Below are 17,321 nucleotides of genomic sequence, written 5' to 3' on the forward strand. Positions count from 1 at the left end.
ACAGCCCACTTTGACCATGCCTTAAAATTATTCTGCTTGAACTATACGTATACCCCACAACCCAGTTCCATACCAATCAAATGCTATGTACATGGGGTTTTATGATCTGAGTTTTATAACATACAAATGCATTTAATTCGCGGCATCTGTTGATAGTAGAGGGTGGCTACAAAGGCTTATCATTCTAGATTTCAACTTAGTGTTGTTGAGAAAATACGCATTACAGAAATGCCACAAAAGCGCATATTTCAATATTTGAGCAATTATAGCAGCATTATCACCTTAATTGATTGCCCTTGGTCTAGAAGGCAGATACTCAACAGGAGCATCAGCAACCCTTCATTTGGCATATCAACCCTCTACTCCGTATTCCACCTCAAATTCAGAAGTTGGGATTCTTTTAATGCTAAAACAGAAAACACAGTTTGGAAGGGTGGGAGACTTTAGAACATGGTATAAGAGCTTCACCAGCAGTCCTGGACTGCGGTTTAAAATTATACTTCTAACATTAAGTCGCCTAGAAAATGTGCAGTCTACAAGGCCAGGCTGAATTAAGTGTAGAACGTTTGATCTCTTGCGCTCCTTTGTCTACATTCGTGGGCATCTTGATATATTGTCCCTTGTCACCCGAGTAGCTAGGTACATTTTGGCTCTAACTTTGCAAAATATATTTTTTCTCTGGTGTTGGAATCTTCTAAATTAAAACCCTGAGACGCTATATATATTTGGATAGATATACTATCTTCTGTCTCACACTGCCTAGTTTCTTCACACACCATACTAGGTTTTAGGTCCATATACTAGATCAAATATTTGCTTATGATTATTTTATTTCCAATCTTCTACACCTGATAGTTATGCGATATAACCATGTTGTTTTACAATTTGTTTGACAGCACTCACGCTTTACCTATTATATGGTCTGTGTCATGTGTGATTAAGTGATTGAAAACAGACATACAACAAAAGGAAACTGATGTCATGGTTTGTCGTTCATGCTGTCCATCCTCAAAGTAGATATTAGTCAATATTGGAAATGCGGTCTTAAAGGACAATAGGTGGATTAGGGAACTCAATGCATTTTCTTGTAATTTAAAGTTAACAGTGGAGCGACAAGCTATTGCTTTATTATAGGGGTATCTCTATAGGTCTGCAAAATTAAGGTTATGAATGCCTGTAACTACCCTGAATAGGATTAATCTTGTGACTATAATTAGAATGAGAAGTGTTCAATTTTATATGGTCTTATCATGTACACTAACAGAATTGAGTAACTAACTCTTGAAAATTATGGATTTGTCAATTTACCCATAATTAATTTTCTCACTTCGTGAGCTGTATAGCGAAACCCATGGGCATTTGGAGAGATCTCTCTTGATTAAGTACTTAAAGGACATGGAGTATTGTTTCGCAAATCAAAAATATTTTGGGAGAAACAACTATCGCGGTTATGATTGCTCCTCATGTAATTTATATTTAAGTCATGTCAGAAGGGATTATACCCTCTATTATTTTTTTGTATAATTAGTTCTTTAAATTTAAAAAGATGAATAATCTTTCTCTTAAGTGGGAGTTTGTAGCATAACAGACTAAATTTGATCTCTTTGAATGATTACAGATTTTAAGAGATTGGCATTAGGTTCAATTTTAGATTATAAATTATAATAGAAATTGATATACCACACTGATTCGGCAGGTTATGATTTAATGGTTTGACAAGATGGCTGTAACTACTTACATGCATTTATATTAATATTTCATCTTTTGATTAAAAAACATTTTTATAAATTTGTTATTTTTGCCAATGAAGTGGGTGTTAACTAAAAAATTCAAGTATGTACTGAATTTGAAATCGACTGCCGGGTTTTAAGCATGGCATTGAATGGCAACTGCTCGTTCTGCAGATTTCATGACTAATACATACACTATACTATGGTGTAGAACCTGTGGTGTAAAGACCCCTGGGGGTCAGCAAGGTCTACTCAGCTGGTTCACGACTGTTCTACCAAATTCATTTCAATATTATTTAATACATTAAAATTTATAACATATATACAAATAAATAAACAAAATAAAACAAGTATGTACTGAATTTGAAATCGACTGCCGGGTTTTAAGCATGGCATTTAATGGCAACTGCTCGTTCTGCAGATTTCATGACTAATACATACACTATACTATGGTGTAGAACCTGTGGTGTAAAGACACCTGGGGGTCAGCAAGGTCTACTCAGCTGGTTCACGACTGTTCTACCAAATTCATTTCAATATTATTTAATACATTAAAATTTATAACATATATACAAATAAAGAAACAAAATAAAAAAATTGATAACGTTTTCCCTTTTTTTTACATTTGTGAATTAAACAAAATATTTAAATATATGAGCATTTCTCCGGTGAATACTTGTTTTTGGTATTTTTCTGCATTGTTTTGTAGTTCAAATCATAAAAATGACTTTGGCTGGGGTTCCCAAGCTTCCATTAGTGACTCCGTGATGGTCCCCATACTCCAGTAATTATTCAATGGCAGTCTACAGAAGTCAAAAGGTAAAGAACCGCTGCTCTGGTCATTGTATAACATAGCAGCTGTGTTTTCTTGATTCAAGAGCGACTTAAGATGGCACTGATTTGTGACACCTTTGCAGGGTACATTATCATTCTAAAACACATTTTCAACCTAGTGTGATTCTTTTTCCAAGTTTTAATGGATTTGACAAATAATCTTCAGGGGTACTTGTAAAGAGAAAAGAGTGAGGATTGATTCATTATATGGGTTTTGTTTTAGACAAGCAAATCGTGTAGTGACTATCTACTGTATTATGCACATACACCATTGTGGTGGAATTTGTTCAATGTCCCAGTAGTTGAGCAATCAAAGTGCAACACGGTTGAGTGGCCGAAACATTATTATTATTATTATTATTATTATTATATTTAATAATTTTTTTCAATATATTTTGTTGTAGAATTACTGAGAAACTGTCCCAATTTATAAAGTTTATTTTGTGGGTGAAAATATTTCAGTATCTCAGATTAATTTAGCAATTAAAGAGCAATGTGACTCGCAAGCCGATCCATTATGGTTACAGCTTAATTGGAGTCTCATTTGATGTTTGTAGAAATATTAAGGAATAATTGCTGTGCTCTTTGGACTAGGTTAAAATGAAATGATTTGATATGGTGTATTAGATAAGCACTTTTAGGGTTGGTGTAATTATGCAATATCAACTTAACAGTAGTTTGCTTAGGCACAATAACCCATGCCTTTATTGTTACAAATGTAAGTTAAGATAGAGCATAGCAAACAAGTTACTTACGTTCAGTAATACTTTCTGGTAGATACTAATTAACTGCAGATTCGCTACCTAGTGAATATTCCATAGACGTTAAACTGGATCCAGAAACTTCGAAAACAGTACTGTAGCATGCCAGTAAGTGTGGTACCGCTCACATCAACGCCGTTCAACTCCGGAAGTGACAAGCGAAGTTGCTTAAGAGCGCCACCCATGCGCGCGGCAGTTGCTTTCTTAGGCTGCCCATATGGGAAAGAGTACGGTTCAAAGAAAAGAAAGGAGGAAGGGAAGGAGAGGAATCTGTGGTCACATAGAGCATCCACCAGAAATATGGTTACTGAAGGGGAGTTAACTTGTTCTTATGATGGATGCTTTTAATCGCAGATTTCTCATTTGAATTTGCTTAGGCCAAAAAGTTCTGCAGGATTGAACGGGCAAAATGCCCCACTCGACGGACCTGGTGGTCAAGGCGGTAGCACTTCAAGAATGTGTGTACTGATCGCTACATAGCAACCTGACAAATGTCTGGACAGGCGCTCCACGTGTCAATGCAATGGTATCAACCTTGGGTTTGTGGATTGAGCGGAATGACCCTGAAGTCTTCTGGAGGCTACTTCTTAGCCGGTATGAAGTATAACTTTATGCAGAGAACATCAGGGACTGAGTCCCGCCCATGTGGAGAAGTCACATTGGAGACTACGGATAGCTGAGCACCTGGCCCTAAAGATCGTCTGAGCAAGGCAGTCCACCTGTGTTACAGGTGACACGGTGTGGCATTGCAGCATTATGGGGAGAGGGTGCCTCTGGTGAAAGTAAGGCACCCTCTCCCCATTTCACGCCAAATGTCTAAGCGGTTAAGTGAAGAGACAGGGAGTGGAAAGATGAGGCCCAGCTACCAAAGCACACTGTGTGCACATCAAAATTGAGAGCGAGCAGACTGCTAGTAACCAGCAAAGTGGCTTGGCATTAATTGCACCATAGAGGAGAAATACAGCCTCCAAGGGTATCCAAAAGTGCAAGCCTGGCACCACACCAGAAATATAAGTGTGAGAGTCATGCTCCACCCCAGCGCCGACTTGTGGTACCAACTTTAGGTTCCCAGGAACAATATACCCGACACAGGCAGGAGGTGCAGAAGGACTGATTCGAGGCTTGGAAATATAGGCTCTACATGAAAGACATCAGCATACAAAGGAAGTTCAGTGAAGAAAACTCTATTGCAGCAACATCTGGCGGGTGACTAGGCACCCTGCCTGCTGACTGAGCACTTGCCGTGAAGACCTATTATGCCACTGCGACCGATAAACTAAAAAACATATTGGCAAAGGAGATATTCACGAGGTCAGCAACAGACAAATCTGTCCCTCCAAGCAATGCCAAGGAAAAGCAATGAAAACGCTGATGACAGCAAGAAGAGAGGAAGAAATGATAGACCGCAATCACATCAGACTTTATGGAGAACCTCTTCCACAATCTTCAAGAAATTATAGAAGTGTTCTGATTCAATATCAAATAGGATAGACAGGACAAGAAGAAAAAAGAAAAAAAAAGGAGGTCAATTGGCTCGCAGAGAGGGTTTTGCAAATGGAGGCCACAGTTGACATGAGAAAAGGTTACCTTCTGCTAGGGCCGCAAAGCCCGCCTCGCCCTCAGCTGTCGCTGCTTTCAGGTCCTCCCACCGGCAGAGCTCCAAGCATCTTCGCCTTTCATGCAGCCGGTGGGTCAACCTCACCCAGCCAAGGCACCGCCATGAGGGGCCCAGGCGCCGCCCGTCCTGCGACCGGGAACAGACAGTGCCACGGCACGGCCCAGTCGATGGTGGCCTGCTCACTCGCTCTCCAGTTCTGGCTGATCTCCCGGGGAAGCTCCCCGGGTGCAGGCCAGTGCCCCACACAGCTGTGCTACTTTGATGCTTATCTAGGGATCAATAGGGCAGGATTAAGCAGGATCTCGGGGAGTGCTAGCAGGGAGCTCTGAGGCTCACGTCCTGTCACCCACGTTGCTTGGCCACACACCCCTCAATGCCAATTTAAGGGGGAAGTTAGGTTTCAATAGCAGCAGTATATGCTGCAAACGCAAGCCAAGAATCCATAAGTTACTATTGCTTGAGAAGAGCCTGATTACAGCGGGGGTGTTAAGAAGGAATTGGAACTTTCTTCTAAATGAGAAATTAGAAACATAGCAACAAAGCTATATAGCGATCGTAGCAGTCTAATGTGGGACTGCAATGATTCGGAGAAATAGAGAGCCCGGATCAAGTGGACTACTCACACTACTCCTCGGCACATAAGACGTATGCAAGAATAGATATGTTCCTCTTAAATCACTCATGTAGATCTCTTGCATAGAAAAACTGCTGAACGCTGTAGTATATCCCTGTATGATCATGCACTTATGATTTGCAAACTCCACTGAGGGAGGGAAGACAGTTTAGAGACCTAGCACTTGGCGTTTGAACGACGCCACCTTAAAAGACCCAATCGCTAAAAGAAAACATGTTTAGCGATAACAGAGTACCTTGAACAGAACGACACAGGGGAAACAGTTATGAAAATTAGATGTGAAACCTTTGAAACAGTCATTTATTTAGCTTTTCATTTCCTTCAACCTTAAATCTGGGAAATTTAAATTTCGGCTCGGGACCAGACAGGAAAGCATTCAAACAGCGGGATAATAATAGATGCAATAAACTTCGAGACCTGTCTGGCAATGGGAAAATGAGATGTTTGAGATAATTAAAAGAGAATATGAGATAACAGAAAAAGAAAGTTTGAGATGCACCCATATTTAGCCCTGGATACTAAATAAGGGTTTTCAGCAGGAGGCAATGAGAAGCCTACCTACTACGAGAAACTCTTACTAACCACAGACATGGATGCTCATGTCACCTTCAAAATATAAAAAACTACTAGCTTACCCGTTGTGTGTTGCTGCGATCTCAGAAGAAAGGAAATTTAAGGAAACTTGATATAACATTCAATTTACATTGTCATTTTTATTGAAACTTATTCATTTTAATATGGAAAACATTTTAAAGTGTTGTTTTAATTCTGTTTATTTATTCGAGTGCTTGTGGATACACTGTATTTTTTGTTTTTCCATCTGGTGCGTACACAAATAAATCCGAAGGTTTTCCGATGCGTGAGCTGGCCACATACAGTTGTCCATGTGAGAAGCACGGATTCTCCAAATCTAGTCCACACACTTGCAGCGACTGTCCTTGTGCTTTGTTGATGGTCATTGCGAAAGCGAGTTGCACAGTAAACTGTAAACGTTCAGTATTGGAAAGATTATGAGGGCCCTGGGGGCCGATGTTTAACACATTTTTCATTTTTTTTGCCAGAAACCTTTGAGGGAGTGTACTCAATAACTTAATATTTTTTTGTTTGTTTGTTTGTTTTTTAAAAAAAAATGTGTTTGTTATTTTTGGCCAGACTTTCACGGGAGTGTACTCAACAACTTCCCAAAGTTTCATGGCGATCGGATGAATGGTGTAGTAATGCATAAAGGACAAACAGACATACTTTCGTTTTTATATAGATGTAAGAAGATTGAAGCCGGAGATAGAATAGCAGGAAAAGCTACTATATGACACAAGAGGTTGTCTTCTCAGACCACGAGTGGGCATTATACTGACACATACAAGTAGAGTAATGTAAAAGGAATAGATGCAAGCAGAAAACATAGGTGGCACTAAAGACCTGCACTGTCCACCGAAACAAGACCGACTTATGCTGGAGATGGTGTGGGCAAAGAGGAACAATCTCACATATTTTGTGGGGAACCCCAAGGATTAAAACATTTTGGAAGGATTTGCTGGACAATATCGATATGATCACAAGTATACAATACACCAAGGGTGTGGCAATATGGTACAGGACTGGGCACATGATTTTGTATGTGGAAACAGGTACACTACTACAACCCTAATGAGGGTACTTCTCTCATTTGCAATACAAGCAAGCTTAGCTAAATTTAACACAACTGCCCCACCAACAGTGACAGAATGGTATCAAAGACTACGGCGAACTGTGGCAATGGATAAAATACTACATGACAGGTTACAGAACCAGTTTGCAAACATTTGGGCTCCCTTGGAGAGTTTTTTCCAGAGGCAATAGATCACTCACATGCCTGCGGGGCTTTAAAAAGGATACCGAAAGAGATGACTGGATAGATTATTTCAAGCGTTTGCTAAAATGCTTCCCACAAACAAAACGATTCGGTTATTTGCTATAGCCAGTATACTTGTAAACTCTCTATTCAATGTTACTCTGGAGGAGGTTGAGGGTTATTAGGGGGGGATAGTGGGAGATTAACGAGTTTTGTTTCACTCTCATTATAATGGGTTAAAACATCGATATTTACTAAAACATAAAAATAAAATATCGCAAATAAAGTTAGTTTGCTTATATCTTCTCTAACAGCTATCATATTTCATAAAAATACTTACAGCAATGGCAAGGGTCACAGAGTCCAGCTCCACCTTTCCAAGATGCCCACAAAATATCGAACTTGTTACACTTATCATAAAGACCATGAATGTTGAAAGAAACTAACAGTGGGAGACAAGAAAGGAAAAATAGTTATTACTGATACAATATTCATACCATGTATACAACATGATAGCAACAATATTATTTTAGGTATTATAAAGCGTCATTAGAAAAAGAATGTAATTTTACATAAGTGGTAAAAATGCACAATCCTATCAAGGGATCACACAGTACACTGAAAATAGAGCAAGAGGTTGCAGTGTTAATACAAAATAGTGTAAGTGGGTTTTAATTGTTTGCTCAGTGGGTGAAGACGTGTTGCCCAGTCAATGGGAGAAGGAAGAAAATTATAAAGGTAGATAGAGTATCCATCAGAAAGATCGTTACACGCACAAGTAACTTTGCCTTCTGAAGAACTTCAGTCTTCAGATTCCTCATCTGTAGAATACATTTCATAGCAATACCCTCCCACAGAAGAGTTGATGGTTGGGTAGACAATAGTAAATACTGCAAAACGGATTTGGCAAAGTGCCATCCTTGTGCACTTCAAAATCTAGGCAGTACTGCTTGCCTAAGGTGTGAAGGGGCTTCCATGTTGCTGCATTGCAGATCTCTATGGGAACGCCTCTGGCAAAGGCAGAAGTGGTGGATTTGTCTCTGATGTAATAGGCTCAGATTCTTTCCAGGAGTGCCTTCAAAGTCAAAGAGTAGAAGGTTTTTTGACAGAGGATGGTCCATCTCGAAAGAGGACAGGTAAAGGCTTTCTGTCTGATGGCCCAAATTCTTTCTTGTCCACAATCTTTTCTCTGACCAGATTCACGACTTTTGGGATCCAGGCAGGTCTTGCTGTGATTGATTTGACTTACCCAGTAGCAGTGAGTTTTACTAGCACTCTGCTTTGTAGTGCCCGGAATTCATTAAGATCCTGTAAAACAGTCAAACGTTTATTGATGTCAAATGGTTTTCCATCCATCACTGTGCTTTCATAATCGAGATCAGGTACCCACATTCTCGTCCTAAATAGGACTTCATAAGGAGCGACACCTCCTAGGTAACTTATTGGCATAATATTGAGTGCCCTCTGGACCTCATATAAGTGATTGACCCAAGTACCACACAAAAGTAATACTCTGCAGTTAAAGATTGCTTTAAGTCTCGGTTTTTCCTCTCCACACAAGTATTTCCCTCGGGATGGTACAGAGAGTAATACCGCAGGGCTAAACCCAAACTTTCCATGGCTTCCTTGCAAGCCCTAGAGCTAAAAGCGGGGCCGCAGTCAAAATGTAAACTGCCAACTCTGTATGTCCCAATAAAGACTCACAAATCTTTTATAACAGTTCGAGCTTCAGTCGAGCGCGGAAGTCAAACCCATAGGAATCTAGAGCATGAATCCACTGCTACCATGATACACTTGTAAGCCCCATCTAATCGTAGGAGGCCGCAGTGGTCTAAATAGACACAAGCGAGTGGTCTGTGATATCAATAATGGCGTTTGTGCTAGGCGTGCTATGGTGGAACCCTACATCTACTGACAGATGTCGCACTTTAAAACAAAATACATTTTCTGTTTTGTTGATCCTGGCCACCAATAGAGTTGTTTCATTAAAGAAAATGTTCCGTAACCCCTATGTGTGCAGAACCCAGACCCTCATGTGCAGCTAGAATTAAACCTAATCTGCGATCCATGTTTGGTATCACTCTATCCCCAATCCTGGAATTTGAGCATACGGAATGTTATTCGCTTCAAACTTGTAAGAGTACTTGAGTGGAAACTCTTTCCATAAGGCTGTGCTTTTCTTGCGTGAATCAATGACAGCTACCATCAGCTGTCTATACTGTTTTGGAACGAGTGATCGCAACTATGGCAGCAGTTCGTACTGTCCCTTTTGCAGCTTTATCAGCCAATGAATTCCCTTCCAGTTCGTTTTTCAACTCATCTACCTGTTCCGTTCGCGTTTTATGCTTGATTGGGCAACCTTTTGAGCCTTTAACTCCATTCTGACGCCAGTAGTGAAGCTAATCATTTATTTTTTATTTATTTTTATTTTTTTGGGTCTTCAAAACTGCTTTATTGCATAGGAAAGATAGTACACAGCTTCTTGCGCCTACAACCGGCGGCAGCATGACAATCTTATATAACACAGCCTTGTGACCGACATCCCGGGGGCCCGGCAGCGTATCACAGGATCAGGCGATAGTAGTAGCGCATCCGGCGGTGCCAAGCATCTGAGGATGTACTGCAGCAGAACAGTGTTTTCAGTTATTATTTTTCTTTAAGTTGAAAAAACTTCCCAACATTCAACAAACTAAGAGCTTTATAGACACACTCGGATATGAAGGCCCGAGCCGATAAGAGTAATACAGATAGGCAAGATCGTACTCATCTTAATAGTCGTATAACAAGAGTCCTGGCGGCATACAATCAACGCTATAGTAGGCATCATGCATGGTGTCACAGAGTGTAATTGAATGTAAGGGGGGTGAGTACATGTCATGGGTGGCATGGAAGGGCCCTGGAATGAGCAAGGGGGCAGGCGTAACCAAGAGAGAGGTCTATGGTTATGAGCGACATATGGGGTGCGCTGGGCAGGGCGGTGACCCACGGCTTGGGAACAGGGAGACAACCCCTATCAGAACCGAGATGAAGTGCATATGTATTGACGAGAATTGTGGTCCCACTTTAAGTTCCAGCAACGTCGCTAATCATCAGTCTGTGCAAGTAAATAGCTCACTAGGGGGCCCCAAATATCATTAGGCCGACTCATGACCGGTAACAATTCAGCGAAGGTAGTATGCTGTTCCTGACAGTAGGTCAAGTCTGCTATCCAATCCTTAAATTTAGGTGCCCTGCCTCGACCCCAACGGCACGCCACCCGCCTCTTAGCCAAGAGCAATGCAGGATCGACAAATTTCCGACAGGATTCAGGGATATGCGGAGTATGCCCGAGAAGTGCCATCAATGGGTCCATAGGCACAGTGCCCTTTGTCATCGCGGTGAGGGAGTCCGTTACCTGTTGCCAGTAATGCTGTACTAGAGGGCATCCCCACGCCAAATGCAGGAAGTCTGCGTGTTCGGCATGGCAGCGCCCGCATCGGTCATCGTCCGCTAAGCCGAATCTGTGTTTCCGCACTGGTGTATAATACATCCGCTGTAGGAATTTGTAATGTATGATTTTTAGTCTACTGCTTGCGGAGATACAGGACGTGAGGGTGCAGCAGTATTGCCATTGCTCATCAGTGAGGTCAGCAGTTAGCTCAGCATTCCAATATATCCGGGCACCAGCCTCAGGCATTGGGGCCGCAGCCCTGAGCGGACGGTAAAGGCCAGAGACCAGATGTGCCCCTTCCTGTGAACATAGTAGGAAATGAAGTGGAAGTAGAATTTCAGGTTCATCAGGGAAATCAGGCAGGATGTCCCTCATCCCTGCGCGCAGGCGTATGTAATAGAAGACTTCAAGCGGGGTGCGGATTTGAGATGCAAAGAACAACTCTGCAGACTTAAACTGACCGTTCGAGAACAGGTCGCCCCAACAAGAAACTCGTACCCTCGCACATAGGGTGCGAAAACCCTGTTCTTGCAGCAGGGCGAGATCAGGATGAAAAGTCAGCGGTAGCTTGGGTGAATATGGCAGGCGGCAGGACAAGCTCTTGGCAATACGGCGCCATGCGTCAAGTGTACACAATACTGAGGTGTTCGGTGTAGGTATGGAGGATTCCGGGCAGTGGAGCAGCCCATTGAGCGGAATAGGATGTACAATCCAATCTTCCACCGCAATGTGAGGCATGAAGGGGGTAGGGGCCAGCCAGTGGTAGGCGAACTACAACGCCTCAAATAATACGCTTCAAAGTCAGGGACATCAAAGCCTCCCTTGTCATATGGAAGGATGAGCGTGGACAACTTCAACCTTGGGTTCTTATCCCCCAGAACAACCGCCGCAGCTCCGACTTCAGGGTTTTGAAGAGAAAAGCGCCAGGAAAATAGGGAATGTTAAGGAAGAGATAGAGAAAGCGGGGAAGAATCACCATTTTTATAAGGGATGCCCTGCCGGCCATGGAAAGCGGCAAGGTTATCCAACGGTCTACTGTGGCAGCTAATTTAGTGATTGCTACTCCGTAATTGGACCGTAGTGTTTCGCTCCTATCTCGGGAAATTTGTATCCCCAGGTATCGAAGATCGGTCCGACACCACTCCAGCGGAAAATCAAGGGGAAAATCAGCAAGCGCTTCCGTTAAAGGGAAAAATTGCGACTTGGACCAATTAATGTGTACACCTGACATTCCGCCGAACAGAACAAATTCTCGGAGTAGGGGGTTAAGGTGCAACTCAGGGTGTTTAACATAAAGCGTGATGTCACCAGCGTAGACAGACACATCGATTTGTCGCTGCAAGCATTGTACCGCCCCCTCCCGATGCAGTTGACGTAGGTGACAGGCGAGAGGTTCAACAGCTATAGCAAACAAGAGGGGAGATAGGGGCATCCCTTGCGCGTGCCTCTAGTAATGTCAATAGGGTGCGAAAGACGACCATTTACAAGTACTCTCGCTGTGGGACGAGTATAGAGCAGGCGGACTCAGGATATGAAGAGTTTCGGGAACCCCATACTAGCTAATACAGAAAATAAGTAAGGCCATTCGAATGCCTTGGAGGCATCAAGGAAGACGGCAGGGACCGGCATGTCGGGGGTACTGTGCGGAGTAGAGAGAATAAAGTGCGGAGGTTATGTGAGGTAGAGCGGCCAGCCACAAACCCAGATTGATCGGGCAGTACAATCCTGGACATGAGTAGTGATAGGCGAGTAGCCAGGACCTTAGCGAGTATCTTGACATCGCAATTTAGGAGGGAAAGCGGGGGGTAAGAGTTACAGGAGCTGGGATCCTTATCGGGCTTCAAGAGGGAAGTAATAACCACCTCTCGCATAGAGCCAGGGAGAACGCCGTCGCCCAGCGATTCCTCGTAAACCACTCTGAGGACAGGAGCCATAATATCTATGTATGCCTTATAGAATTCAGCTGGGATGCCATCGAGGCCGGGGGGCTTGCCGTTCTTGAGGGACATAATGGCCTCGCGAATTTCATCCAGCTCGAAGGGGGCCGCCAGAAACGCCCTGTCCCCATCGCTGAGCCAGCAGAGCGCCACATCTCCCAGATAAGCAGCATAAGATGTATCGGACACTGTGTCAGAAGTATAAAGTGTGTGGTAGTGAGATGTAAAGGTATTAAGCAGCTCGTCCGAGTCCCTGACTGTGGTCCCGTGTGTGTCAGTGAGTTCAAGTATGGTGTTGCGTTCTCGTGAGGCCCTCCTGAGTGTCGCAAGTACCCTTCCTGGCCTATTTCCCTCACAGTATTTTCTGGCCCGACAGTGTTTCCCACGGAACTTAGCCTCCCTAGTAGCCTTTTCCTCATACTTTGACAACGTGTCCCTAAAAGCAGCGTGTGTATCAGGGCTATCGTCCGCCACCATGCAGAGTTCTAATGTTCGCAGCTCCCTGTCTAATGTGTGAATAGTGTTTTGAATATCTCACAGGACCCCAAAGCTTTTGGAAATGCAGTATCCTCTAATGGTCACTTTAAAGGCCTCCCAGATGTGTATGACCGAATTCACTGACCCCCTATTTCTGGCGAAAAAGGCAGCTATCTCTTCACCCAACTCGATTCGGAACAGACTATCCAACGGGATCTCAGGCTGGAGTCTCCAATGAGGTCTGGGGCTATTCCACCCGGGAACGCGGAGGTGTAGCAGCACGGGACTGTGTTCAGAGTATGTTCTTGGCAAATGGGTCACCCTTAACACCTCTGTGGTAATCCCTCTGGTAAGGAGAAAATAGTCCAGTCGCGCCCATGTTCCCGTGTGTGAGGTAAAGTGTGTGCCTTCCTTCCCATGGGGGTGTAAATGCAGCCATATGTCCACCAGGTCGCCCTCTGTGATCACTCCCTCCAGCGCCTCGCGTGCCCATATGCTCACTCCATCCGCCCTATCTAGATGTGGTATCAATGCCCAATTGAAGTCACCACCCCAGACAACGTGGCGAGAACCAACATCCATGATTGTGCCCCATAATGTGGTAAAGAAAGCGGGTGTATCTACATTAGGAGCATAGCTGACAACAAATGTGTATGTGTTGCGACCCAGTCTGCCCCACAATAGAGCATAGCGCCCCTCACCATCCACCAGATCCCCGCATTTATGAAACGGCACACTACGAGCAATAAGAATGGTGACTCCTCTCGCATAAGTGGAATAAGAGGAGAAGGTGCGGACTCCAGCCCACTTACTCGCAAAGGTGTCCCCCCCCCTTTGGTGACAAATGGGTTTCCTGCAACATGGCCACCTGGACACGGTGTCTATTGAGATAAGCGATAACATTCCGACATTTTGTAGCATCATTAAGTCCTCTAACATTCCATGACATGCAGGTCAATTGTGCGTTAGCATTCAAGGTAGCCATAGACAAAAAAATAGCAATTTAACCAGTCCTAGCCTATGCAATGAGACTAAGCCTACTCTAAATAGCCGGCATAGGTAATCACGACAGTGCATAATTCGAACAGACATTCCAAGCAAAAAAAGCCTCTCCCTGATCCAACCCAAACCCCCTCCCATCCCAGCATCCCAATCATGCCAGTAGCCACCATTCCCCATCCACTGTCCCTCCTCCCTCCCCCTCCCTTCCAACACCTGCAACAACTTCAACAAAATAAAGATTCGCATGGGGAACACCCTGTATGGATACAACATAAAGTTCGCACAGCCACCTCATCTGCCCATGGCCTCCGAATCTGTACCGCCCTCGGTGGAGGCCAGGGCAGGAGAGTGGTCCTTGGATTACGTTACCACAGGAGTGATGAGGCAGCGTGGTTCCGTCGTGCGTGGTCGCCTCTTTTCATGCACTCGAAGCAAGAGTCAGTGTATGACAGTGCAGGTGAAGCATAAAGTTCAGTAGATGCAAGCGATCAGTGTTCATCCGCTGCCGAGGATGGGTCTTCGTCTTCTAGATCCGCTGCAGCATTGCGCTCCTCCCTACGGGCCTTACGGATCGACTTTAGGAAATCTTCTACTTTTTGAGGGTTCGTAAAGAAGCGCCGTTTCCCCTGGTGTGTGATCCGCAGCTTCGCCGGGTAGAATAGAGCATAGTCCAATTGAGCTTCTCGCAGCTTCTTTTTCACAGGGATGAACTTGCGTCTCTCTTCCTGCACCAGAGGGGTGAAGTCCGGATATATGGAGAAGCTAACGCCATTGTATTGTAGGGTTTGCTGAGATCGGGCCGCCCGCAGTGAGACAATCGCGATCTCGATAATTTAACAGTTTAGCAATGATCGGCCTAGGCGGCAGTCCGGGCTTAGGAACAGGTGCCAATGATCGGTGTGCTCTCTCGATGATAAATTGAGGTGAGAAAGCGTCCTCTCCAATCGAGCCTTTGAGTAGTTTTTCAAAATAGAGCTCCATCCTGCCCGTGTCTGTGGATTCCGGAATGCCCGTGACGCGTATGTTGTTGCGTCGGCTGCGGGCTTTCAAATCCTCGTTCTTGGCCGCTATGACTGAGCAAGTTGTCCATCCTGGCCAATTGTGTGGTGTGGGTTGAGGCGATATCATCATTATCGGATATGCGCTGTTCCATAGCCGTTAGCCGCTCCTCGTGGCAATCCACTTTATGAACCAGGGCATCCAGCCTGGCGGTGACGCCGTCAACCTTTTCCACCACAGTGGCAAACCCCTGCCTCATCTCCTGGAACAGGCTATGCAAGTCCAGGTCTTTAGTGGGAGTAGCAACGGCCCTCGAGGTCGCATCACTTGGCCCGGGGTCGGCAGGCCCCAATTTCGTGCCTTTATTGGCACCATCAAAACTCAGTTTCGTTTGTCGATTTTCGGGTCGCACCATGTTGGTGGCTGGACGCGGCCTCTCCGCTGCCTCGTGTACGACCGCTGCTGTGTGTCCAGGTGTCCGCTGCGGGGGCGGCGATACAATCCCAACAGGGGGCGCGTCTGTGTGCAGATATAACTCCGTGCGGTACGAGCCGGATAAGGCACCTCTAGTGCACGGTGATCATTGCTTGGGGGAGGGTAGAGGCCGTCCGTCACTCTTCGCGCCCTCAGTCTTTCCGGTGGAGATGGGGTACAGGGTCCGGTGGCAGCAGTGCTACAGCTACAGTCGCCTTGTGAGAAAGTAGGCCCCAAATTCAGCCCCGCTTTGTGAAGGTAGGTACACAGGCCACCAGACCTTGGTAATTGTGGAAGGTAGCGTCCAATGTGGTCATAACAGTGTCAGAAACCCCTCTGCAGCCCAAGCGTGGGACACGACCAGGCCCTGCAGTCCTCCAGCGGGGGGTGATGCAGACAATGAGGTCCTAGGGGGCCAGTGTCCCCTCCAACGTGGGCAGGCAGGGAGCATGAAAACACAGGATCGTCAGGGAGCCCTCCTGCAGACCGGCGGGCTGGTAAACACGGCAACGCTCGGCCTCCCCACCGCCTGCGGGGATCGCAGAGGCGGCCGCCTTTGCTTGGTTCGGGCGTCTCTAACTCGCAGCTCCAGGAGTCACCACGCTACCCTGAGCTCTCCCGCACTGTTCAGTGTTTCGCTTCCAGCTGGGCAGTCCCGAGTCAGTCTCCTAGCCGGGTGCGAGGCGCATAGGAGAACGATACTGCCGCACTCCGGCCTCAAGGTCCCATGCAGATGTCGCTCGGACTCAAAGCACTCATTTGCGATCTGGGCCTACCTCCTCGTGGCCAGCCTCGGGGTCGCGCAGTCTGCCACAGCCGGTCTCCTCCGCTCACGGTCTCCGCGCGTGCTTGCGGTCGAACTTCAATCGTCACTACCGCCGGTTCCGGACCACACAACGGCTTCAAAGTCAGGTCGAGTGTAGTGGGCACCCCCCTACAGCAGATGGGGGGTGAATTTGCTGGTTTCTCACCCTGTGGCACAGGATAATTTACGGATAAATTGCCAAGGAGCGGGAGCTACTCGATTAGGCAGCCATTCCGCTTGTGCGCCCTCTAGCGCCCCTTGTGAAGCTAATCATTGTACCACTGGAATACTTCTTGAAAGTAGGTCCTCTGGTAACTAAGGCACAAACATCTGGGTCACGTCCAGAGGATTGTGTTTATGCTGTACCTGTGCTATGTTGTTGTAGCGTATGAAGAGACAATTGGCAATCAGTGACTTTAGTCCCATACTGCATGATAAAAAGGTATTATTCCCTCCAGGCTTCCAGGTACTTTGAATCTCTAGCAAAGGACAATGTCAGAAATGTGCTAGCTGACTGTCCTGTAGAAAATAAGGTCTGTATGATAAGGCATTCCAGTGAGTAGGGAGCAGAAATGGTGAATCTCCTGAAGTACAGCTGTAGCATCATGCCACTTGTATGGTAACAGCTGGAGCGGAAGTGGGCTTATCCCACACTGTCAGGAACTAATCTAAATGGGAACTTGGAGTAGTTCCTGACAGTGTGGGATAAGCCCACTTCCACTCCAGCTGTTAGCATAAAACGTTCTATGTTAGGGTCTGCCGGCAGGAGGAGCTCAGTGAGGACATCAG

At 45.3% G+C, this 17,321-nt stretch overlaps 1 protein-coding gene across 1 annotated transcript in view; it reads right to left on the reverse strand.

Annotated features, from left to right (window-relative positions):
- Positions 1-17,321, reverse strand: part of LOC147730242 (multidrug and toxin extrusion protein 2-like) — an 832,471-nt gene that overhangs the window by 722,948 nt on the left and 92,202 nt on the right. Inside the window, exon 2 of the mRNA XM_086955003.1 lies at positions 7,749-7,850. Coding sequence (XP_086811129.1) covers positions 7,749-7,850 — 102 coding nt within the window. The remainder of the gene's footprint in view (positions 1-7,748; positions 7,851-17,321) is intronic.

This window comes from Lissotriton vulgaris, chromosome 2_1, assembly GCF_964263255.1.
Source record: "Lissotriton vulgaris chromosome 2_1, aLisVul1.2, whole genome shotgun sequence".
NCBI lineage: Eukaryota > Metazoa > Chordata > Amphibia > Caudata > Salamandridae > Lissotriton > Lissotriton vulgaris.